The sequence below is a fragment of the Anastrepha obliqua genome, chromosome 2 (genome assembly GCF_027943255.1).
Source record: "Anastrepha obliqua isolate idAnaObli1 chromosome 2, idAnaObli1_1.0, whole genome shotgun sequence".
Taxonomy (NCBI): Eukaryota; Metazoa; Arthropoda; class Insecta; order Diptera; family Tephritidae; genus Anastrepha; species Anastrepha obliqua.
Genome location: NC_072893.1, coordinates 7,878,146 through 7,905,131, shown reverse-complemented (window position 1 = coordinate 7,905,131; position 26,986 = coordinate 7,878,146). Strand labels below are relative to the sequence as shown.

The window sequence follows — 26,986 nt, the reverse complement described above, 5'->3', positions numbered from 1 at the left end:
CGATTGTAGCTCAGTAACATGGGACGAGCTTAGAGTGACTAATGGCAATGGTGACTTCCTGTCACGTGACTTTCTTAACCTGATGCTGGAAAAGATCGTGGGAGCCGCGGAACTTAATCGCTCAGGCACACTTTTTTATAAGAGCGTTCAATTGTTGGCGCATGCCGATGATATTGATATAAGAAGAAGCAGAATGGCAATGGCAAAAAATTTTACAATTAGTAGAGTCTTCAAAAATATTCGCTTTTGCTGCATAGGTCTTAATTAAGGGGGGTATTCTGGTCTAAACGCCTTAATTTTAGGTATTTGTAAAACTAAGATAAAAAAAATGGAAACATTTTTACTACCCATTTTTCCATGGTTTTTATTAATATTGGAAAAGTATAAAAAAATTAATAAAAAAAATAAAAAAACGTAGAATTACAGACCGGCGGAGTGGGGGCTACATAAAAAACGGTGCTCCATGGTTGACATGATTCCAACCCTTGTAGTGACCTAAACGAAACAAATTAAAAAAATTCTTCATTAGTTAGGATGTCGCTATCGAATTACACGAAATCAAAGAAAAAAAATTCACAAAATGGCGTCAACCTGAAAAAAAATTTTTTACCCTCTTTTTACCTTTTCAAATTTTTTACAAATACTTCAAACTTAAATTTTTCAAAATCCGAAACAGGCGCGATAGACAGATGTATAATAAAAAATTCTTATCAAACTTCAAAGCGATCGGTGAAGTAGAACTTGAGATAGCATGACGGCCATCGCAAAAAAAGTAGTTTTGAGAAAATCGCGTTTGAAGTTTGAGCAACAAAGAGATAGAATAACTTAGATCATAATATTTACTACTCACTCGGGATTAATCGGCGAAATATTTCCAGGTATATACTGCGGGCAAAAAGTAAGGGGAATTTGGTTGTAAAATGAAAAATCTTTATTTATTCTTGTAAATCAATTTCATCCCCTTCAAAATAATCCCCTCTCGATGAAATACACTTATGCCAACGATTTTTCCAATCCCCGAAACATGCCAAATAGTCCATTTCCGGTACAGCCATAAGCACCTACTTTGATTCAGCTTTTATCTCCTCAATCGACTCGAAACGCGTTCCCCGGAGTGGTCTCTTGAGTTTTGGGAATAGCCAGAAGTCACACGGAGCCAAATCAGGCGAATACGGTGGTTGCGAAACGATGTGCGTGGAATTTTTGGCGAAATGGTCACGAAGAACGAGTGCAGTGTGAGACGGGGCATTATCGTGATGCAAAAACCACGAAAATCGAAAAAAAACTGTCATCATGACCTTTATTTTTGAACGACTTTGACGTGCTCTTTTCGGTCTGGCCTTTAGCACGATATTCGCTTGATTGGTCGGTTGTTTCAGGGTTGTAAGCATAAATCCACGTCTCATCTCCCGTAATGTCCTGATAGTCTGAAAGCATTGTTTCACACACATCAACGTGACGACTTTTTTCCAAGAAATTGAGAGTTTTCGGTACCAAACGAGATTTGACTTTTCGTAGGCCAAATGGTCTTTAAAAATGGTTTTCACAGATCCTTCTGATATTCCGATCATATCAGTAAGGTCTTTAACAGTCAACCTACGATTTTTGAGCACTAACTCCTTCACTTTATTGACGTGTTGGTCATCTGTTGACATCGATGGTCGTCCGGAGCGCTCCAAGTCATCAACACGTTCTCGACCCTCTTTGAAGTCTTTGTGCCACGTAAACATTTTTCTGCGACATGGTCGAATCCCCAAATGCCTTCTGCAACATGCTAAACGTTTCCGCAGCCCAAATTTCATTCCGCAAACAAAATTTGATGGCACTTCTCTGCTCAATCAAATCAGAGATTGTAAAAATCGAAAAATGCACTCTTGGTCGTTTGGTAAACACAAGCGTAAATATATTACTGATAATGACATTCACATGAAAGTTGTCCCAGATGTTATTAACAGTACTGGCAACTCATGAAAAAAATAACTAGAGCGAAATTTTAATCCCGCGAACTTGGACAAATAAATTCACCTTACTTTTTGCCCACATATAAGTATAAAGTATATATAAGGTTGTCAAAAAAGTCTTGCGGTATTTTTATTGAATTTTCAATTGTTCATAAAATTGGTTATAATAATGCGATTTAAGTCAAATATGCGCCGTTTTGTTCGATGACGAGTTCCCAACGAGATGCCAACTTCATAATGCCCCTCTTATAAAAGCTCGCTTCCCTATTGTCAAAAAACTCGGAGAGCCAATTTTCACAGGACTCTCTTGAGGACAACTTCCGACTACCAAGCTCATTCGCCATGGACAGAAATAGGTGGTAATCACTTGGTGCGAGTTCCGGACTATACGGTGGATGCAAAAGAACCTCCCATCCGAGCTTCCGGAGCTTCTGGCGCGTCACCAAAGATGTGTGTGGCCTGGCGTTGTCCTGATGGAAGACAATTCGGCCTCTGTTGATCAAAGATGGCCTCTTCTGCATGAGTGCTGCATTCAAGCGGTCCAGTTGTTGGCAGTACAGGTCCGTATTGAGCGTTTGGCCATAGGGGAGCAGCTCATAGTGGATGATTCCCTGCCAATCCCACCAAACACACAGAAGAACCTTCCTGGCCGTCAATCCAGGCTTGGCCACCGTCTGGGCAGCTTCACCGCTTTTCGACCACGACCGTTTGCGCTTCACGTTGTCGTAAGTGGCCCACTTTTCATCGCCAGTCACCATCCGCTTCAAAAACGGGTCGATTTTGTTGCGATTCAGAAGCGATTCGCATGCATCCATACGGGCAAAAATGTTTTTTTGCGTCAAGTCGTGTGGCACCCATACATCGAGCTTCTTTTTAAATCCAAGCTTCTTCAAATGGCTTATAACGGTTTGATGAGTCATGCCCAGCTCTTGGCCGATGCTACGGCTGCTACTATGCCGGTCTCTTTCGATCAGTTCAGCGAGTTTATCGCAATTTTCGACGACAGGCCTTCCGGACCTTGGCGCATCTTCGATCACCTCTGCACCAGAACGAAAACGTTGAAACCATCGCTGTGCGGTGGAAATGGAAACTGTATCGGGTCCATAAACTGCACAAATTTTATTGGCAGCATGAGATGCATTTTTGCCTTTATCGTAGTAGTACTGTAAAATATGCCGTATTTTCTCTTTATTTTGCTCCATGTTTGCGACGCTATAACCCACGAACGACTAAAAGCAAAGAGCAATTAATCAAACACGTGTTAGCACGTGAAAAGAGCTTTCCAAAAAGCTCTAGCGTGAACCGATGCGACGAATACAACCAGAACTACGCGCTTGCAAAGACAATCTTGCGGAAATACCGCAAGACTTTTTTGACAACCTTATATATATATGTATATAATAAATAACAGTTCTGTGGGATACAAAAGATTCTCTGGAAAAAACGAGTCCTCAAGTCTGCCGTTCATTGTGGGATTCGTTCCACTAGGCCGGTTTAGACGCCACGTCGCAAAATCCGCTGTTTCTCCGCAAATAATTCGAATTTTGAAAAATCCTTTGAAGGGCATATTTTTGAAGGTCTAAACTTTGAAAATATGCAAAAAAAAAGACCAATCGATTTTTTCAAATTTCTAGACCAGAATGCCCCCTTAAATTTTTGCCTGATCTATTTTGTGTTGATAATATAAAATGTCAATCTATTCGCAGGATTCCTCCATTTATTCAGAAAAAAAGAGAAGAATAGCCACGCTGTTTGTAAATTTTAATTAGAAGTAGAGCAAATTTTGAAGCAAAAATTAATTTCAAGCTTTAAAAAAAAAAGTTGAGCTACAGCAGCGTATGATTATTCCAAAAACTTACGAATATAAAACATATGTAGATAGTTAATGAGTGGCTTTAGACTTTGACTGTTATATATAGCGTCCACGAGTGTGTTAATAAAAATTAGAAACTAGTTTCTTTTTTTTTTATGCCTACCCAAAAATAATATTTGTTCTCATTAGTTAAATTTTACATTTTAGTTTTCCACATTTAAGTTTATTTTTATTTCGTTATTATTTATCCGAAAAACACACAAGAGCTCTACTACTATCACACAGCCATCTGAGTGCAATATTACCAGGCCAACTACAACTTCATAAATATACTTAATTATGTGTTGTAATTATTTGCTTTTAGTAGCAGCAGCTGGGAGCGCAAAATGGCTTTCGCTTTCAATGGGAATAGAACCGAAAACACGTTATTTTCGAAATTCACGCTCATTAACTCAGCAAATTAAACTCATTGTCAAGCTTTACAATTACATAGCAGCAACATATAAAGGCGCTGTGACAACAGTAAATGAGTGGCGCGCCATGAACATAACAGCGGCAGCCACAACAGCGGTTATTGGTTTAGCATCAATTATAGTTTCACGATTAAAAATAGGTGGCTTAGATATACAAATGCTTGGAAACTGTGGCCAAATTACAAAAAAAGAAGGAAAACATAAACAAACTCTAATCAGAAAGGGATAAATGGATAAATTGTGTCCGGGCAGAACTTTGTATACCCACGCAGGTTTAAGTAAAATTTAATTTATGCTGGCTGTTGATTTTTAGAATCAAACAAACTCATAGTCTTTGAGAGTTACAACTTGCGCCATCGGATGGGCATAAGAAGATTTAGTTCTAAAATATAAAAAGTAGGCGTGATTTTCAAGCGACCTCAGAATACTCATATCGGATCTAAGTCAGGTGAGGTGCATTACGTGTACCAAATTTCATTTATTTATTCATATAAATTATAGACATACAAGCCGACAGAACTACTACCATCCGCCATAGCAGTAGAAATACCAGCTTAGCGCAAAACTTTCAAGATTACATGCACCACTAACTATATTTTTAAGCCATCTTAATCTCAGGCGGCAGTTCTTCCTACCTTTTCCAGTTGCTTAACAAATTAATCTAAAGGCTTCAACGCCAGGAAGTGTTTTAAACATGTTGAAAGGAAATCAATAAGCGTGCCTTCCTGCCTACGTTTCATGGCACAACATTAATTACACCATTTATCACGTTAAGTGCACAAGTATGCCGGGGCGTTTACGTGATTTTAATGCTTCAACATGCAGACATACCTACAACGGAGCACTAAATTAGTACCCTGCAAGAAAAACGAGAAACCTGAAAAAATTTTCGATTCACAACTATTACGACTTTGAATAATTTCGCTACTCATATTTCAAGTAAATTTTTTTGGCGCCCAATTGGGAGTTCTTAGCAACTTGTGAATAGTGCGTCAATATTCTATCTAATCAGCTATTGAGACCAGAGCAAAAAAGCGAATTAATAATGCGCTAAGTAGTCTTTATTGACACTCTTTCTGTCCTGAAGGTCCTGGACAACGCAAAACAAACCTCAAAGATTGTTCAAGAATATAAGAAGAAGCTTAATTATGTTGCAAGGCGGAATTAACTTATACTTACATGGGTTCCAGGACAGCGCGGTGCTCAAGGACATGAAATCGCAGATGAATTGGCCAACAGTGGATCGGCGGTTACCCCGCAGGGACCAGAGCCAATAATCGAAATCAGTTCTACAGGAATCATGAGTTGGAAGAGCGATTATGTAGGCAATCTACATAAAGAGCGTTGGTCCGGTCTATAACGTTGCAGAGCTGCAAATTATTTTGTGACAAGCGCGAACAGAAAACTGTCGAACTTTTTTCTACAAATTGGAAGAAAAAACATTCAGTTAATGGTCTATATTCTTATAAGACACAACCCATGGGGTCAGCATATGACCACCATTAGAATCATTGTGGACCCGATTTACCTGTCTTGCTTAGAGAAACCGGATAGCACTGAGCATTTTCTCTGTGAGTGTCCTGCCTTTGCTAGAGCTCGGCTACGAGTTTTGGGTTTCGATTTCGTGAGAATGGGTAATATTTTCTCCAAAACTGGAGGATATCTACAGATTTGCCTAAGAATCAGGAAAATTCTCACAGAATTAGCTATCCCTGTCTCTAATCTGTCCTCTCTCTTTTTCTCCTTTCCTCCTTGACTATCCACTATTTTATTTTGCAGTGCTTTGACACTTTTAGCCTGATTGTTTTCGGAGTTACCAATCAGTCGGTGCTTCTTGCTTCGCCTTTTTCAAATTTCAGGCTAGAATCCATTAAACAAGTTTTTAAGTTTTACTTTAAGAGTTCTTCGATAGCACTCACTGTATGTTGTGCTCTGCTTCCTCACAATAGTCGTCTTAAGCTCATCAATCTCCCCACTCTTGATAGTCGTAAAAAAATGCTAGGAATAATATTTTGGATTAAACTACTCATAGGGGTGATTCTTAGTCCACTTCCTCTGGTGGAAGTTAAACTCAATATTCCCTCTCGAGTATCAAGGCACTTTAGGCTTCTTCTTTCAAACCATGTCAAACACGTTGCCAATATAATAAACCATTTCAATCTGTATGCCAACATTTTAACTCTCATTCCAGCTTTTTCGAACAGTCAGACTCTCCTTTTATCATCAAGAGAAGGATATTCCACTCCCAATAAACGATTGCTGATTGGATATGTCTGATTTTTTACTCAGTTTATAATTATTTTTCCGTAGCTGAAAATTTTCAGATCCCGACACTTATCGAACTCCATCCTTGGGCCTTCCTTGGCCCAGCATCAAGACAAAATAAATTCATATGCCATCATCTTATCGTTGAATTTAGTACTGTTTCCGAATTGTGTTGTAGATAAAAGAATGCAGCGCGGAATTGATGAGGATGTAATATGATGCCATGTGAAACTCAGAAGTTCTTCTTCTTCTTAGCATCACTGTCCTTGGTGAACCATTGCTTCATTCGCAACCCTTCGCCACCCGTCTCTATCTAAGGCTACTTCCCTCCACCGCCGCACGTTCAGCTTAGCTTTGCAAGGTCATCTTCGACGTCTGCGAGCCATCTCTTTCTGGGGCGTCCTCTTCTTCGACCTCCAACAGGGCGTAATTCAACTGCCTTTTGAGTTGTGATACCCAGAAGTTGCTTGTATGCTGATGATGCTGGTGGATGTTCCTACAGGGCAGCAGTGTATTAAAGTGATTTTTATGTATTAAAGTGCGCTAAATACAAGTAGACTTTATGAACTCGCTAATATTCCGAATTCTTAGCTGTTGTAACGGTGTGGGCTTTTCATTAGGATGTGAAAGCGTTTTCAAGGAAAGTTCAACTTTTATGCATTTCACAAAATTTATAAAAAATGTTGCATAATTCGCTAAAAAGAGAAGGAATCAAAATTAGATGGGGCAACCCCTCTTCTATACAATTTGCGTAACAAAAAGTATTGTCCTTTTTTAAAGAGCATGAGAACTTAAAACGATGATACAAAACAGGAATATTGTTGGAATAATTTTTGTATTATTATCTGGTAGATAATTTCATGGCATTTATATTTTTAATATAATATCTAACATATGTTGCACCTCTTCTTCGGCCTCCAACAGGGTGTAATTCAACTGTCTTTCGAGTTGGGGAATTCTAAACACGTGTCCGAGCCATCTTATCCTCTAAGATTTCATAAATCTTATCATAGTTTGGCTTTTTGCTAATAGTTCTAACTTAAGATTATATCTAATTCGATAGGTCACAGGTTCATAAATGTTTTGCAACATTTTTTTTTTTCAAATACCATTAAATGTCACTAGCTTTTAGCGGCAATATGTTGCACCCATAGGTAAGCACGGGGCGTATCAAGTTTTTTTTTATATTCTTAAGTTTTGGCCGCAAGGTAATAATATATACTTAAACAGCTTCAAATTAGAAAAGTAAGACTTATTTGTTGCTAAAATTCTATCATTTATTGTCAATGATGTATCCGTATTGACTGATATTTTGATACCCAGATATGTAAATTATTGTACACTCCCGAACGCATAGTCTCTGATCAGCAGGTCATCATACCCAAACCGCATCTGGATCGGTGAGCATAAACTTCTTTACAGTGAATTAAAATTTCCAAGTTTCATCATATTCCGTGTAAAAAGTGTAATAAGACTGCCTAGCTTCTCTTTTTACAGTTCCATTTGACCGTAAGTGACATATTTGAGGACTAAAATGTTCTACGCAAATACTGTCAACAAATTTTAGTATTAGTTACCGAAGACACCAAAATTGTCAATAAAAGCATTTCATTCATAACAAAAAAAAATTAAATACAATTTTCAAACCTGTGTAACCCCTTAAACTATACCTATGACTAACATATGTACACATATGTATATAAACTGCGGCTTCATTAGAATTTATGTGCTTCTTTACTAGTTAGCGCCAAAGATTGATTGCAGTTAAATTTGTTTCTTTTGCATTGTACAACAAATACTACTAAGCACATGTGTATGTGTCGAGAATAGGGCTTGCCCTTTGAGTCTTTATTTCCATGAGGTTCAACAGCATTAACTACATTTAAAATATGTATGAAATACGAGTACAATGCACAGGTGAAATGAACAGAACGCCCCCAAGCACAAACTCTTATATACCTGACTATGCTGGCAACACAACGGGCCCATTGTGTAAATGTATGTACTTGTATGTGTGAAAATACGTGTATCTGTATATGTGCTTCCGTTGTGCTTAAGCTAAAAAGTTATTCGCATTTGTAAAGCAATAATGAAGATGACTGACCTTTCCTGCAGTCATCGCATATTTAGGGCAATTTACGCTAGGGCAGTAAGTGTCCAAAGCAAAATAGAATAATAAAGCAGGCACAGTGAGTGCGTTATCCTTTACGTGTGAGTTCATATAAGTAAGCAACTCCAATCATAATATTAAAACAAATTGGTAGCTGTTACTGAGCAAAAAACCGGAGCATGTACGCTGATGTACGACACTGCGTATACGCAACATAGTCGTTGGGATAAGTACGTAGTGAGCCAGCCACCTGCCTGCTCACTGAATGGCCGCTATGCATTATTTTTTCTGCGCTTAAATTTTTCTCATGCAGTTTTTAAATTATCTTTCAGTGTAAAGGAAAAATATCTGTTTTTCCTCATTCCTTTGCGCTTCTTTATTACTTTAACGCAATTGATTTGTGTCAGCTTCATTCTCCAGCCCAGCCTTCCGAACTTATGTCTAACCTAGTTAAAGTTACAACTTAAACGCCAATTAAATGTCATCCTTCACACTCCCACATGCATTAGTGTGCGTTTTTATTAATGATACCCGCATTACTAACTTTTCCCATATCATTTTGTTGTCTCCTTACAAGGGAAACGTTTAATATTTATTGCTCACCTGCGCATGAGCCATAAAAGCACACGTTAATACATATGTATATGCAAATATATATATGAATACTTGTATTATAGTTGTATATTTTTCTGTAATATATGGCGGAATCACTTGTGAAATATTGCGTGTCGTTGCTTCGTTAGTTCAAGCTAAAGTTCTTAATTGTTGGGCACTAGTCAATTTCGACTATTCCCACTGATCAAAAGCAAAGCCGACAGGCATTTAAGGAAAATGTTAAAAAAGTTAGATGTTGATGACCTGCTTTGCTTGAACAGTGTATCATTTTTGAAGAATTTATTTGATTTATTGGTAAATAAATATTTCAAGAGGTGTACAAATTCTTCAAAGGATGCAATAGTATCTCTGAAATTTTGAAAGCACTGGGGTTACTTTTTTCGAAACTTATTTAAAGGAGGTAATCGGACGTATCTCCTGGTCTGGGCAATGCCAAAGATGCTGCGAAATTTCATATCCAATTTTCATTAAGTTTCTTAAGAAACTTCTGTGGTTTCTTTAATGAAAGTTCTGTGTAATAAGTAAACCATAATCAGTTTTAGATCTTGTGTGTTGAAATAGCTTAAAATGTTCGAATCCTTATACTCTCAAACTGTATTCTGGAACACTTGTTATTTTTAAGTTGAAGCTGAAGTGAAGGCGGCAGCCTTAGCCGAATGAGTTGGTGCATGAGTGCAAAGTCTTCGTGCATGAAAAACCAAAATGAATGAAGAAGTTTTTTCTATGGAATGGCAGTTGCGCCTCTGCGCGGAATGGCAAACCTCAGTACTTTTCTCTTTTGAAAAAGCTTATCATAAAAAACTATTTGCAGTTCGGAGTCGGCTTAAAACGGTAAGACCCTCTATTAGTGGAACAACATCAAGACACGCGCCGCAAATCGAAGGACGAGCTCGGCCAAACACCCAAAAAGGGTGTAAGCGCCAATTATATATGTAATATAAATATGTATAAGTTGAAATGTGCTGCTTTTATTTGGAGGCCTAATTTCCAATTTTTATGTTCAATATTCAAAAGTAGTTTCTAAAATTAGCAAAGTGTTCTTGAATAGATGTGATAGAAAATTTGATATCGACAAGATTTAGATCTTCAAAAACGGTTAAAAAAGTATTGGTTTTTTTCTTATTCACCATACAAAATTATAAGACCAACTAAATTTCGTATACTTTAATGATCAGTTTAGGGCTTACAATTAATGTTTTTGGTATTTAAACTTTTATTTATAATATTTTTACAAGTAACCAGAAATAAGCTCACATTTCACTAGACTTAAATTAATATATTTAATTATTAAGGAAAGTAAAATCCATTGAACGAAAAAAGCATAAAACCAAAGCCATTATATTTGAAATAAACAAATAGAACTCTTAGAGTTGGTGTATAACTTAGAGCTAAGTAATTTGTGTTGGATCCTTACTTGACTATAACTTGTTGAAGTCGCCGAGGCATCGATTTGATAAAGTTATTTCATAATGTTAGTTTGGGGAAGAAAAGAAATCCATTACTTTAGCGTTAAATTTTTGCGCAAATGGCTTGAAACCGTCTATCTTTAGTTTCTGGGCATTGCCACGACTACTAATATGCGGGTCAACTTCGATTATTTCTGTGATTTTATCAAAATTTTCTACATTATCGAGATTTTCTTTAAATGCCTGAACGGAATCGACGATAAGCTAAATTGCACGTATTTAACTGCTACAGTATCGGCATCTTTCACACCATTCACAATTTAAACAACCAGGTTTGGACAACTGAATAAAACAAACAAAAAACATCAAAAGCATTTTCTAGGGTGCAAAGCCACCTTAACAATGAGCATTAACTTTAAATTGATTGGTCGATACTTTACGAGATATCGATCACTACAGCCATCTGCCGAGAAAATAATTTAGTTTCCCCCAAACTGCATAATATTTTGATCAATTTTTTACAATTCTACATTAATCCCACTTATGAATGTTTTAGTGCTATCAAACTGACTTCCCTTTTTGAAGACCTATTGAGAAAGTATGCACATACATTTTAAGCTCAGGGCTGCAGGCAGGCCATTCTAAAATTGATATTTTTTTCACTGTCAAAAACTCTTAAAAGGCTGCGTTGTCACTCTGGAAAAGCCACGCCTCATCGAAATTATCATCAAAAAATGTAGTAAGTACTACATCACACTATTCAATGTTGTGGATATGAAATAATTAGACGTTTACGAGTATGACAAACTATCTCGTAAAAAGGCTGAAATTATATTGGAAAAAGAAATACTTGGAAAATTTCTATAGAAAACAGTATAATTTGGAAAATAATATGAAAATCTAAGCAAAACAAATAAAACGAAAATGTGGGAAAGGGCGTTAAAATGTTTTCCTATATTTAAGGACCTCGTCCATTGTATTGATAAAGCCTATTTCAGCGAAAATTTTGATTAAGATCACATCTTAATACCTTGGCAGACATAAAACTCTAAGCTGCAATTTTAGCGATTTGAATGAGACAGAAAAATTAACTTATTTTCTGGGAAAATGTGCAATATTCAAAAGAATCAGATATACTTGCAGATACTTGGGTAAATATTTTTTGAATCATGAGAAATATTAGGTGCGCAACTAAGTAGCTCCAGCGGCAAAAAATGAAGGATTTTCTTCATCGCATCGTGACGGGTGACGAAAAATGGTTTCATTATCATTCAATCCAAAGAAAAGAAGGTCGTGGGGACTGCCCGGTCATGCTTCTACGTCGTCGCCTCGACCGAATATTTACTCTGCGAAGGTTATGCTATGTATTTGGTGGGACCAAGCTGGTGTTATTTATTATGAACTGCTAAAACCATGCGAAACCATCACTGGGGATCGGTATCGACTTCAATTGATGCGATTGAGCCGAGGACTGCGCAAGAAGCGGCCGCAATACGCGGAGAGGCATGAAAAAGTGATTCTACGGCATGACAACGCTCGGCCTCACGTCGTCAAACCCGTTAAAACCTACCTGGAAACACTGAAATGGGAAATCCTACCCCACCTGCCATATTCTCCAGATATTTGTTAACTCTCTGGGTATTTAAATGTTGTAATAAAATTGAAATTGTGCTTAGTTTACCAGAAAATGAGCTTAGAGTCAATGTCGTATGTTATTCAATTAAGTTATTTCTAAATTTAAAATTTATATTTATTTATTTAAAATATATAAATATTTTTGTTTTAATAAACAACAGCACCAAACCATGACAGAACTGCCTCCAAAATTACTAGCCATTCTCTCTTTTTTTTCTTCCATTTATCATGCCAATACATTTCGTGGTTCCGATCCGCCCAGATTGACTTTTATTTCATCAGAAAAAATTATTCTTTCCCATTCATTTTCCCAAAACTGGTACTTTTCTGCAAATGTCAATCCGACCTGGAGATTCTTCTAAAATCAATCGGACAAGAGAAATTAGTTGTATTAATAGATAATCTTGTGCCTGATCAAAGCTTTTTTTCAAAATTAACAATAGTTTCGAAAAAAAACCTACAATTAACTGTTTAAAAAAATCGAAATTTTTCACAAGAAAAAAATTCTTCGATCAGGCATGAGTTTTTTATGTCTTTCAAAAGCAGTATAAATTTTATTTTATTTTTATAAATCTGCCACGCAGTTCTTAAATTACAGTGATCACCAGTTCAAAAAACATAGTTTTGAGAAAAACGCATTTAAATTTTTGCTATCTGCTCCGGAGCGCCCGAGCACCCCTTGTTAATTGTTAAATAACTCGAAAAGTATTTGTCGGACTTAATTCAAATTTTCACATAATATTTTTAAGATATTATACTTTAAGAAAGTGCAAGGCAAAAAATCCAATTTTTTTTTTTTGAGAATTCTGACTACCCTAACCCCTTAACTTAGGTTTAGACACTCGTTTTTCATGTTCTAGACTAGAATTGGCTTGCAAAATTTGTTGCACACGACGGGTAGTAACTTTATTATTTATTAAATTAACAGTTTGTTTAATACCAGCAGGGCTGTTTGATTCATTTATAGCTAAACATTTGATTTCCCGAGTATCTCTAGCGCCAAGTTTGGGTTTTCTACCACTTCCCTTGGTGCTGCCGTACTTTTCTTGCAAATGGAAGTAATACAAAGCCACAACTCTGTTTGTTTTTTTTAAGGCGACCCGGTGGTCTAGAAATTCAAAAAATCGATTTTTCTGTTTTTCGATATTTCGAAAGTATAGTATTTTAAGAATATACTGTGAAATTTTCATGCGGAAACTCTCAATATTATAGCTTCTACAGCCCATTAACTAGGTAGAGAGTGGTCCGCGTCCGCGTGCTCCTGTACCTCACTTATCTATTTAAAATAAAAATTTAAATTTCATTTTTGTGTGTAAAAGAAGTTAAATAAAAGGCCTAAAATATCGTTTTTCATTTTTCTATTGTAAAAAAAATGTGCAGTTGTAGACCACTAGGACCCCTTAATTTTGAGCAGTATCTCGCATAGTAAGGCCTCAAATTCACAAAAGACCATCAGGTCGAAGTGCAAGCCTCGAATGTCTATGTCTACGAGTATGTAAAATATTTATTTTAAATAATAACATTGAAACGGGCTCAGTATTCTTCATATAGTCATATAATGATCATATTTTGCCAAGGGAAGTTTTGATCAAGGTGAATTAAAACACGAATTGTGGCAATTCAATCTAAATTAACGCTTTAAGTCAAACATCATTTTCGGTCGCCTCTTTTTTCTTCATTTTTTTTTATTTTGTTTTTTTTTTTTTTTGAATTGCTTAATTTGTACAAATAATCACAATTCACTTATCATTCACCGGCAAAAAAAGGTTAAGGAGTCATAGCTGACAGTGTGCCGACAGCCTCATCAGCTCACATCGCACACGTGCCATGTTCGTTCTTTCACATACACATATGCATATATATGTACATATATGTATATATGTACGTATGTACGCATGTTTTGGTTATAAATGTGGTACCTGCTATGCGATCCAATCATAGCTGTCACGGCAATGACATATTGTACAATCATTTAGCGTCGATGTGAACAAATAACGAGCGCTGAAAAAGCGAAAGAATAAAGCGCAAAGAAAGCAAATAAACAAATGCCCATAACATTTATTTTATATAAATCCCTTGTCCATTTGCGCTCTTTCAACGCAATAATATTGTGAGCTCAGCACGACAACAAAACTCCATTTCAACTAATTTATATATAATTTGGTTGGTTAGTCCTTCGGCGCTCGCCTAGCACGCTCGCATTCTCACACCCAACTTTTATTTGCTGTTTTCTGAGCTGCAATGACCCGAAAATCTAATTATCCTCTTAATTCGCGCATACGCACACATACATGTATAAGTATGTATGTATGTATGTAAATACTTTACTACCAGTGTAATGCTATTTTTGTTAGCGATAATGGGGGGTGTGGCAATTAGTTAAATTGGAAATGATCTACCCAATGGAGGGCGACCAAGTAACATAATAAACGTCATGAGGAAATGGTGTGTCGGTTATAATTGAAGTAAATGCAGTATGAAGGCCAAGAAATTTGGATTTAGCAACCACAAGCAGAGGTCAAAAGAGTTCTCATCGTTGGCGGTCAGTTCGCATGCACTTTATTAGCGATATCTGGAGTTGAAGTGTTATAAAAAAATGATTTATAAAAAAAATAATAGTTAGCGCGTACGCTTCTGGTGTTTGGCCAAGCTCGTCCTCCTAGCATGCATCTTGATGTAGTTCCACAAGTGGAGTGACCTACAATAAGCGGACTCCGAACGGCAGACATTTTTTATGAGGAGGGCGACCGCTATTAGAAAAGCTTTGTCTATCATTTGATGTTTAATGCCCTCAATGGGTTTCGTGCCTTTGTACTACTGAATGGCAGTCACGCACTAACCCATTTTTCTACGCGACCGTCCTGCATACAACTGATAATTTCACTTGCAAAGCCAACATTCGCAGGCTGCTCAGTCTATACTCAGCCTCAAGAACAGTTGGTAACAAAAAAAGCGCGTTATGTTCAAAAGCGTCAAAGATCCCTACAATCGGGGGGAATAAGATGCAGATGAGTATACATGGGAAAGGTCTAAGGCAGGACTTAGAAAATCGCATACATTTAAATAAGCTTTGCTGGGGCTTCTGCTGAGGAGAATGATAGAGCAGCTACTCAGGATAAGTGAACTTATTTGAAAGCCTGTAGAGTAAAGCTCTCGAAGAATAAAGAACACGAAACATGGTGAATACCAAAATACTAATGAAAGTGCGATGTACAAGGTGCATAACACATATTTTGATCAAAGTATTTTCCTTCGGAAGCTAAAGTTTTCTCCATCTTTGAGAGAGCGCATGAATTCATCTCATCTTTTGAGGCCAAAATCGTGTCGATCCAATTTTCAAGTAAAGTAGACCACAATCTGAACAAGGCATACTGCATTCATCGAAGCAAGTAATAGTCAGAAAGAGTAAAATTTAGAATATACCACATGTGGCTTAAGGTTTCCCATCAGCTATCTTCCAAGTAAGTTTTAACTGGTTGCGGAACATGTGGCCGACCATTGCCAAGATGATCAAGAACTCATATCTGGTTACACATTCAGGCTACTTTGGGAGTAATGCTCGCTTTCATCCGTTTTATGGGCTGTAATGGGCTAATGATTCCTCCAGCCCATTTACTGCACCAAACAGTTGTTTTCAATGGATGTAATGGGTACTCTTGACTGGCTTCTGCTTCCACTAGTCGCTTCCACGTGTTAGATGGTCTACCACATCTGCGACTACCTTGCAGATTTCAGTCTAAGACTGCTTTTGTAATATCTCCATGTGGCTTTCGCAATGTGTAACAGACCCTTTTCCACCTTCGCCGTCGGATTTCAAGATAAACGGGTATCTGCTTCGTTAATGCCCAGATGTCGATGTTATTGATGGTATCAGGCCAGAAAACGAGCACAATTTTGCCAAGACTGGGATTTATAAATACCTGGAATGCTTTTATATCTCGCATTATTGTGTTCCATGTCTTACACCCATACAGAACAGCAGATTTTACATTAGATTCAAAGATCTTGAATTTCGTGCGCCTGGATATATGTGATGATCTCCACACTTTATTCAAAAGGCCAAACACAGCGCTACCTTTAGCGGAAATAGTCGCCCAGATTCCAGGATATATATTTGTAAACCACTGATGCTTGACGCATTACTAGGTCCAGTACCAGGTTGAACGGGGGCGGGGATAGCACGCATCCCTATCTTCCTCCTGTCTGCTCTTGAATTCCACCGCTCAGGATGTTCTCAAATCGAGTGACATCTGTGTATAATTCTTTTATGAGGTTGATGATCTTTTCAGTTACTCCTTTGCAGACAAGGGATACGTGCCTGGTTGTTATGGCCTAAGATATTCATTTAGTGGTAAAAGTTAAAATTTTCATGGCAATTTTTTGAAGTTTGTTAAATTTTTATGAACTTTTAAAAATTTTGGAACTTTGATTTATAAGTTTTTTGTTATACAATAAAATATATTTTTACAAAAAATTTACAAAAAAAAATACAAAAAAATGTATTATGAAAATCAATGCGAATATTGTAAGAGTCACTATAACTGGATTATGGTATGTAAGCCCAAAAATATGCGGCCGTCGTAGCCGAATGGGTAGGTGCGTGACTACCATTCGACAACTTCTCATACAAAAATATCTGCCGTTCGGAGTCAGCATACAACTGTATGTAGGTCCCTCCATTTGTGTATTAACATCAAGACGTACGCCACAAAGAGGAGTAGGAGCTCGGCCAAACACTTAACCGAAGTGTACGTGCTAATTATTTATTTATTGAAGTGAAAACTTCTTTAGAATCGTTGGGAGTGATTTGAGACTCGATGAAACGAAAAAGCGACACTACGAAGCGTTATATGTTGATATACGTGTATGTGTGTGGCTGCGTACTGCTGAGCCACGCTAGTATAGTGAGTATTGTAGTAAGTATACTACACTGCCTATTACTTGCTTTGGTGTTTAGTTCAAGCGTCATACGTATGTATGTTTGTATGTATGCTAGTACGTATGTGTGCGCGCCTGTGTATTACGGAGCCACGGTGAGCGAGAAGGCATTATGTATACCTATACTACACCACCTAATACTTGCTTAGACCAAGCGTCCTACGAATGTTTGAGTGTATGTTAGTACGTCTGTGTGATATACGCGTTACGACGCTCATAATAGCAACCGCGTGTGCTGTATTGCGTCCGTATTTTTATATTCGTAAATATTTTCATTTTTAAATATTTACCGCAATTGCCGGCGGTGTTGCAATATACCACAATCAAAATGACGGTGCTCGTATTGTAACTCCACAGATAGATCTGAATGCACAGCAACTAGAATCACTGTTTGTTCAGCTCTCTAAAGTAGGAGAATTATGTGCATGCGAAACCAGATTGAGCAATGGAAAAACAGTTTTAATTGTGGCAATTTGTATTTCACCGAATCAATCAATAAATAGCATCACGGAATTCATTCACGAAAATTTAATAAAGTATTCACCAGAAGTATCGCGGATACTTAGAAAAGATTACGATAAAGCTCCAATGATTTTAAGTGGCGATTTTAACGTAAATTTTGCATTGGACACAGCGGTTCCTTTAATTGACTTTCTCAATACAACATTCAATTTAAAAATGTGTAAGAATCGCACTGAATCGACAACACGATCAAAAACAACAATTGACGCGGTATTTCAAAGATATGTTGACAACATCGAAACCAAAGCATTTGTATCATATTTTAGCTATCATAAGCCACTCGTATCATTTGTAGAAATTGAAAACATTGATGATGAATAATAATAAAATGAAGAAAATAAAATATGAACTTTATAGCAATATTATAATGAACCTATAATTATCCCGCTCCTAATGCTGCTTTCGTCTCATTCTCTCTCAGTTTGTTTTACGGAAGGTTTCACTTCTATCGCGTCTAATTTTATTTTTTTAATTTTATTTTTTAAATGTATGTGATTTAAGAAAGCTTCCCAGAGCTTGCGAAGTTTTTGATGTCAATCCGCTGATAAAGGAAACTCTCATTTGCGTGTTCCCTATCTAAATAGTGAATTTCTCCATTTTTTTAGTAAATACGCCATTTTCGGAACCCTACCAGCTGGCATAACTGGCATAGCTCGCCTACTACGTAAAATCAATACTTGTCAAATGCTAAATTCATGTCTCAAAGCCGGCAATTACTATCAAATGCAATTGCAAAATTAACTTTCATGGCATCCTTAAGCATAATTCTACCAACAACTCAAAACATTTATTTGTACTTTTACGAGTGCATCTACGTGTACAAGTAAGTGTCTCCCGTCGCAGAGTTCTTGCACTCACTTTTTGTTTCGCATCCGCATCAAATTAACTTTAATTACGTGACACGGAATATTCATTAAGTCTGGAATAAATGAGTCGCCAATTCGACGCATTCATTCTCACCTAAACTTTTACTGGTATCCTTAGATAATAAATATTTATAAAATGTTTGGTGCATTTCACCATTCACCTCCACTCATTCTTAACTCCTTTTGTGTGCAATCTTTTGCTGGTCGACTTTGCGACGACAATTATAAATGACAGTTGGCCGATTGGAGGAGCACACACACACACTTACCACGTACGTATAAATTAATGAACATACACAAAGCCAATTTTTTAATGATGTCTATAAAATGGTACTATGATGGCCGTCCACAGCAATCAAGAACATTTGATTTAAAAGGTCGGTTGCCGCCGATTGTGCATCCACGTATATGCAACCAATGATTTCAACAGAAGAAATTCGTATTTACTATTCGCGTTCATTCCTAAACAAGTTTGGCTTCAGTAAACCCCGCTCAACAGTGGATGCTATCAAATGCGTGGTAGATTTAACAACAGAAGCCATTGAAGGCAAGGGATGGTGCGGCGGGGAAAAAAATACTGCGCTGTGGTAACTCTGGACGTTAGAAATGCTTTTAATACAGCTCGCTGGCAGCGTTTACTAGAACCCCTCGCAAAAATAGGGTCGCCTAGTTATATTATCAGAATAATTGGGAGCTATTTCAAGGCCGTAAACTGAGATTAGAAGCAATAAAGCCATTGAGGAGTATATCGTGTCAGTAGGAGTTCCTCAAGAATGAGTATTGGGCCCACTGCAATGGAACTTAATGTACGACGGGGTTCTAAGACTGAATATGTCCCCTATAACTAAAGCCACTGGATTCGCGGATGACATCGCGGAGGTAATGGTGGCAAAACATATCCACAAAATTTAGTGCATCGCCAGCGAATCAGTAAACAGGATGAAGGCTTGGTTGTGGTCTATGAAGCAGGAATTAGCTGAGCATAAGGCCGATGTAGTCTTAATAAGCAGCAGAAAGATAGTAGAAACTATGAATGTAAATGCTCGGACTGTAGGTAAGGTTAGGTTAAATGGCTGCCCTTGCGAGAGTTCCACTTGGAAAAAAGTTATAATTTGTTTGTTGTGATACCATACAGGGGGAGAGGAGGTGAACAGGAAAGGCGGAAGAACCAGACAGAATCTAGGACTTGGATTAGAGGATTTGAGGATGACGACCAACGAGTGGCGATTTACGTTTCTGTTAACCGCTTCAAGCTGCTAATGAATTTCACCGTATCTGTGATATTTAAGTCCGCAATATCCGCTGGTGTAGCGAAAAAGTGAGAGCCCAGATATTTAAACCTTGGCCCGACTAGAGCAGGTCAACTGGACTGTAACTATTAGCCCAAAACCAGCTATTAAATACCTAGGAATGATGATTGGCAGTCGTATAAGTTTCGAAACGCACCAAACACATCAAGTGTACAGTCCTGCTGTTGCGAATAAAGCCCAACAACATCCCTAGTCACAGCATGAGGATACTGTATAGCCGGGTAGTCAGCTCGGTTCTTTTGTATGCCACACCGATTTGGGCTGATGCACTGAACATAAATAGCTACACGAAAAAACTGATAGCCCTCAATCGGCTAAGCGCTTTGCAGACCATCTGTGGCTTCCATACGATTTCGAACGACGCTTCCTTCGTTATTGCAGGTATAGACCCCGTAGACATTTTGGCGAAATAAAGGCAGAGAGTTTATATAAGGCTATCCGAACACGACGGTAGAGATAGGCGTAAAAATATTGCAGAAGAAGAAAGGTGTCGTTCCACCGCACACAAGACCGGGGAACAGATCACCGAAAGATAGATGGAGGCATGGGCTAATGTCCACTCTTACGACGTGCTTCGAAAGGAGCCATGGAGAAATAAACTTCCCCCTAACCCAATTCCTTTCAGGGCAGTTTCTTTTTTGAAAATACCTCCCTAGATTTAGGCTATGACAGTTCCCCAAACTGCCAATCTGCACGGAAAGCGAAGAAGACGCTAATCACGTCATGTTCCAATGCCCACGCTATGCTTCCAAAATCGGTATCTTATTTAACGAAGAAAATATTATAGATTTTATGCAAAAATCGGGTAATAACTGGAAGCAAATCTACGCGCATGCAAAACATATTCATAATGATTTAAGGGCGGAGCCTGCTTTAGAGGCTTCAAAAAATCGATTTTTTCGTGGATTTTTTTGGGAAGAAAAGAAATATTCGATTGAAACGAAACTTTCAGATGTTATTGCTATATATTTCAACAGTCTTCTCAAATTTTTTCATTAAAGTAATATATATGTCATATTATGCCTGGTACAAGCATTTTGCCGAGGCGCCTCGAGTGTGCATGTGTCGTGCGGCGGGAAAGGTGCAAGTCGCAATTTTCATTTGAAACCAAAAACCCAAACAATTTTTTATTTTAGTATAGTATAGCTTCTAGTTAAACCAAGAAAATTAAACAAAAAGTAAGAAATTCAACAATTTTTCGCTAATTAAAAAAAAAATTAACTTTTTTGGAAAAACAAGTTCACTTTAGATTGTTTAAAAAGTGGGTTACGCATAACTTTCTTAAGGTTTTTTAGGTTCAAATAGAAGAGAATTTAATTCCGAATACAATCAATGTTATCTCGTTTCGACAGGACTTTTTTCCCTATCTTTCTCGCCAATTAGGAAAAATCGTAAAAACAAAAAACAGAGAAATCGCGCGTGAAAGTTTTTGTATATAAAAAATCCGCTCGTATACCTGCTCGATGCTTGCTCACAATTTCTTCTGTAACTGCGAAAATATTTTGAATTTGCTTCTGAAATTTTGAGGACACATTCTTGGATAGTTTGGGAAGACATTTGTGCAAAGAAAAAATAAATAGATTTTTTGAAGCCTCTAAATCAGGCTCCCCCCTTAAGGCGCGCTGCGCTTCGTAGACGTAATAACTGGCGACCAATGAGCTAACCAGCCCCTTGAGATAATACCTTTTTGGCAGTTTCGCGGGAAGAGTGGTAGATTGTGGAGAGATGTTTAGTACGTAGGTGTAGCTGTGAGGCTACAAGTCGTGCAATCTGCAATGCCGATATAGCAGCACTTATGAGGGCTTCCTGCTCACGGGCGTCATTCCCGGCAAAACAAAATAAAAGATATCTAAGTATTTTTTTTTCCTCGTTCACTCCTCTCGGGAGCATAGGGCGTTGACAAGACCCAGTCTTGCGTTGATTTCGTTAATCTATTTTGATTTCTGACAGGGTAGGCGATTAGCCTGCCCCTACCAGTCCTAAGTGGTGGAAATGCCCACCTGTGGTTGCTTAGGAACAACGCCTTCTTACTGCTTGTAGCGCCATCTGTGTTTCACATTTGTCTGCCATTCTTCGCTACATTTGGTGTGTCTGCGCTATTACCGCTTCTTCTTACTGGCGCTACTGATGCAATGTGTGTGTGTTTTGTATTCTAAGTGTGAAGCCTGAATTTAGTTATAAATATTCTCAGGCAACCGACCGTTTTCTTATTACGATTTTTTCTTTTTGTTTTTCTTGACTATACTTTACCACTGCTGCTTTCAACTTCTTGAATCATGTAAAATTTCTTGCACCTAATCTAACCTTAAAATGTTCACTTTCACTTTTTTACAGATTTGCGCTCTACTACATTTTACTCTGCTCCCTCTCCTGGTTCCTGTACTTCCTGATCGATGGCGGCTCGGAGAATTATTGGCGTCCAATTTCCAGCTCCTTCTCAATGCTTTCACTCATCACAATCACCGCCATGTGTTTCACGCACTGGGACATGTATCGTGCCTATCGTACATTTACGTCCGCGCTCACGGCTGTTGTGTTGTGCGCCTCCTCCTTGGCCTTTCTCATCTGTACCGGCCGCGCTTTCAGTCCGCTCGGCCACTTCTCTATTTGTCTATCGATCGTGCTACTCATATATACGGCCCTCCCAATGCCGCTATGGATGAGTGCCTTCATAGCCGTCGCCTACTCCGCTCTCTTTGAGGTCGCCTCACACATAGTGATGGGCGACAGTGCCACTCATGGCACCGCGAATGAGAGTAATAATAAGATTATGCTGTTGCGCATTTTACTGCACATTTGCGTTCATTTAGTGGGCGTTCATGTGTTGGTCATGAATATGGTACGCATGCGCGGCATGTTTATGAAGGTGGGACAGAATCTGCTTGTTCGTCGTCAGCTGGAGATGGAGAAACAACTTAAGGAAAAAATGATACATTCAGTGATGCCACCAAAAGTCGCCGACATGTTGTTGAATGAGAGCGGAGCAGGCGGTATTGATACCAAAGATGGCGTAATCGATCCAGATTCCCACTATGTGAGACCGCGCACTTCCAATGACCTGAAATCTTTATTTCGTCCCTTCCATATGCACAGCATGGACAACGTGAGCATTTTGTTTGCTGATATTGTGGGTTTTACCAAAATGTCCTCTACGAAAACGGCCGAGCAACTGGTAGAGATACTCAACGACCTGTTCGAGCGTTTCGATGATCTCTGTACGCTGAGTGGCTGCGAGAAAATCTCCACGTTGGGTGATTGCTATTATTGCGTGTCTGGCTGTCCGGAACCCCGTGCGGATCATGCAATCTGCTGCGTCGAAATGGGTCTGGGTATGATCGATGCGATGCGTTGCTTTGATGCACAGCGTCATGAGGGGGTTAAAATGCGTGTCGGCGTGCATACCGGTACCGTATTGTGCGGCATCGTAGGCACTAGGCGTGTAAAGTTTGACGTCTGGAGCAACGACGTATCCTTGGCAAATAAGTAAGCAGATGCAAATCAAGAACCGCGTTTAGAAAACTTTAACGCATTATTTTCTTTACAGAATGGAGTCCACTGGTAAACCTGAGCAGGTGCACATCTCCGAGGAAACATCCAAATTTCTGGGCGACGCTTATCTACTCGAGGAGGGCGAAGAAGTTTTTGGTAATTTCTACTCAACCGCTTGAATATTTCAGTCCAACTCATACATTCTTTACTACAGGTCATCGCACTTATTTTGTCGTTGGACGACGGAAAGATGTATCGCGCGCCAACAGTCTCAGTCCTAGCATACCAACCAACTATGAGGGTAGCCACCTGCAGCTGCCGGGCATACCTGGCCAATCTACGCCACTTTCGCTGAGCACGACAAATATTTCGGTCATTCATCCGAATGTGCCGCCTGCTTCGCCTGTCGGGCAATTATCTTCTTCACTCAACCCCTCGCCCATACTTTCGATGCGTCCGCGTCTCACCTCGCTCAGCATGAAGCTGCGCAAGAAGTCACAGAGCCGCGAGCGCGATATCGAACGAGGCATAATTCATGCCGATCCAATGAGCGTGCCACCAGTGGTGGTGGTGCGCGAAAGACCAAAGATCATTATAACGACAAAGAGTCTGCCCGGCAGCCTGGACTCCACAGATGACCCGGACAAAGCGGATGATGGCCGCTGTAATGGAGTTAATGGCACAAATGGCAGTGTAGAAAAGGCTCATTCAGCGGAAGAAAATGGACGCACGAAAATCAAATTGAAAGTTTGCAAAGTGCCACGCTTTTTCAAAAAAATCGAGGATATTGTTAAGCATACAGACAAATCGTCAAATGCTGATATTGGCAGTAGTGTGCCGAGCTCTAAATCTGTGGCGGCCGGCACGGATGAGACTGTTGCTTTCATTGAACCGAATGGCTATCACCAGCTACCTGTGGTGATTGAGTCATCCAAGCTACCATTAGTGTCACACACACTCGAAATCCCGCAAAAACCAATGCTGCACCATGCCGCCACCTCTACGGGTATCTCACACAATTACGTACGATCGCCTGATGGTAGTTGCTGCTCACCAGGTCAGTACTCGATGTTTGACGACATCATCGACATTCGTTCGTACATCAGTCAGTCGCGCAGCGATATCTCACCCTTCGGCCGCTCCGGTAGCTACCGTTCGCAATGCGGACGCAGTGGAAAATCAGAGACTTCGCCGTTGCCACGTCCACGCGCTTCCACTCTAACTTCTGCCACGGCCAATAAAAGTAAAGACGCGCCCGCTGCGCAGCCACTAATCCATAGCGAAGTACCCTTATCTTCCACACTCACAGTGACCGGCAATCATCAGGCTGCGCACTCACGCAATTCAAGTATTTGGCCAGATGGTCTTAGTATTTGTCCGTCGGCTACCTCGCGCAAAGATTCAGGCATTAAGAGCAATTCGCGCCGCTCTTCAATACAACATCAAATCTACGCGCTCAATCAAACCGCCATAAGTCAACATCGTGTTTCCGGCTACTTCACCAGTTCGACGTCTAGCATTTCGAACATAGGTGATGCCACAATGTTGCCCCACGTGGCACTCCCACCGATACCGCAGCCCACACCGCAAGTAACTGATCCGCTGGCGGCCTGTCTGCAACAATTGCGCAAACAGTCCGACCTTCAGTTGATACGCTGTGTTCGTGACAACGCTAAATCGCAACGGAGCTACCTGGTCAAGCCGCCGCTCAAGCGCTTCAGTTTGTACTTTAAATCCAGGCAAATGGAGCGCGACTTTCGCTCCAAAGCTCATCGCTTTGGCAACGAGAATGAGACTGAAGGACCTCCTACATTGGCAACGCCACGCTACAATACATACATCGACATTTTCGTCGGCATCGCAGTATACTTGTGCATTTCTATATCACTCTTCCTTATGACTCCAAACACCGTTACACCCAGCTTTCGCCTGTGGGTCTCACTCTTCACAGTCTTTACAGCCATACAAATTTTCGCATTATTCCTTTTCACGCGGCAAATGTGCCGGCGCCACAATACACAGGCGCGCACGAAGGTCAACGATACGGAATCGTGCGCGGACCGCATATTCGAAGCCATATCCAGCTGGTATCCCTGGCATATTTGCCTAGCTATACTCATGGCAATGCCGGTAATATTGATCATTGCGAACTTCCTGCTGCTCGATCTCAACTTGCTCGAAGCTTTCGAGTATCACTACGGCTTCCTAATCTTCGTCTGCATTGTGCATTTTTGCAACTTCACGCAGCTCAACTGTTGGGTGCGCAATACTTTGGCACTAATGGCGGCCATGTGTTTCGTAGGCATTGCCGTAAGTCAGTTAACAGTCTATTCGAATCGAACAGATGCAGCCGAAGCAGCGGCAGTGGCACAACACGCAAATGCCACGCGTTTACTTTACCCTGGCGCCGAGGGTGGAAATTATCTCATCGAGGAGATCAAGTGGTTTCAAGACTATCATGTGGAGATTTATCTAGATCTACTGCTTATACTAGTGTTGGTTTGGTTTTTAAACCGCGAGTTCGAGATCGGCTACCGCCTAACCTTCTACGGCAATGCTGTGGCCAATCAGGATAAAATACGCGTGCAGAACATGAAAAATCAAGCAGATATGTTGCTGCACAACATAATACCAAAACATGTGGCCGAGCATCTGAAGAATACCGCCAAATACTCTGAAAATCATCACGATGTGGCGATCATCTTCGCTTCCATAGTTAACTTCAACGAAATGTACGACGAAAGTTATCTCGGTGGCAAGGAATACTTGCGCGTTTTGAACGAACTAATAGGCGATTTCGATGAGCTGCTCTCCCAACCCGAATTCCGCTGTGTAGAGAAGATCAAAACAATCGGTTCAACTTTCATGGCAGCCAGCGGTCTAGACCCCTCACATCGTGGCGACAAGAACGAGCACATACACGCTTTAATGGAATTCGCGATAGCCATGCAAGAGGTGGTGGACGCTTTCAACAAGGACTTGCTTGAGTTCAACTTGATACTGCGCATTGGGCTGAATATCGGCGACGTGACTGCCGGCGTGATCGGCACTAGCAAACTGCATTACGACATCTGGGGCGATGCGGTAAATGTGGCATCGCGCATGGACTCCACAGGTATGCCAAATCGCATACAGGTAGGCAAGGACTGTCTGCCCTTCCTCGAGGATAAGTACGAGTTTGAACGGCGTGGCAGCGTTTACGTGAAAGGCAAGGACCACATGGAGGTGTACCTATACACAATGCGCAAAGGAGAGGCTGAACAGAAGACAGAAGAAGAGAAAGTAGTGGACAAATTAGACAGTGAAGAAGAGATATTAGCGGAACCGAACAAAATGCTGAAAGCGGCAAACGGCGAAGTGACTGGGCGCGAAGCGAATGAACTGTCGACGAATAAAGAGGACACCTAAAACCACACCGCACGCAGTGAGCTGTGAATGGGAAAATAACAGTTTTTTGTGGATGGAAATCAAGTGCTGTGATGTCGAATGATTATTTGGCAACGTCCAATAGTCAGGGGCAACGTGTAGAGGCTTAGAATTATAGGTTGCAGCAACTGGAAGTGCCCGAAGGAAGCCTGCCAAA

General features: G+C 39.7%; 1 protein-coding gene across 1 annotated transcript in view; it reads left to right on the top strand.

Annotated features, from left to right (window-relative positions):
- Positions 1-26,811, top strand: part of LOC129237003 (adenylate cyclase type 9) — a 31,924-nt gene extending 5,113 nt beyond the window's left edge. Inside the window, exons 2-4 of the mRNA XM_054871355.1 lie at positions 22,249-23,397; positions 23,459-23,559; positions 23,618-26,811. Of these exons, the coding sequence (XP_054727330.1) occupies positions 22,249-23,397; positions 23,459-23,559; positions 23,618-26,811 (4,444 nt within the window). The remainder of the gene's footprint in view (positions 1-22,248; positions 23,398-23,458; positions 23,560-23,617) is intronic.
- Positions 26,812-26,986: the final 175 nt, after the last annotated feature.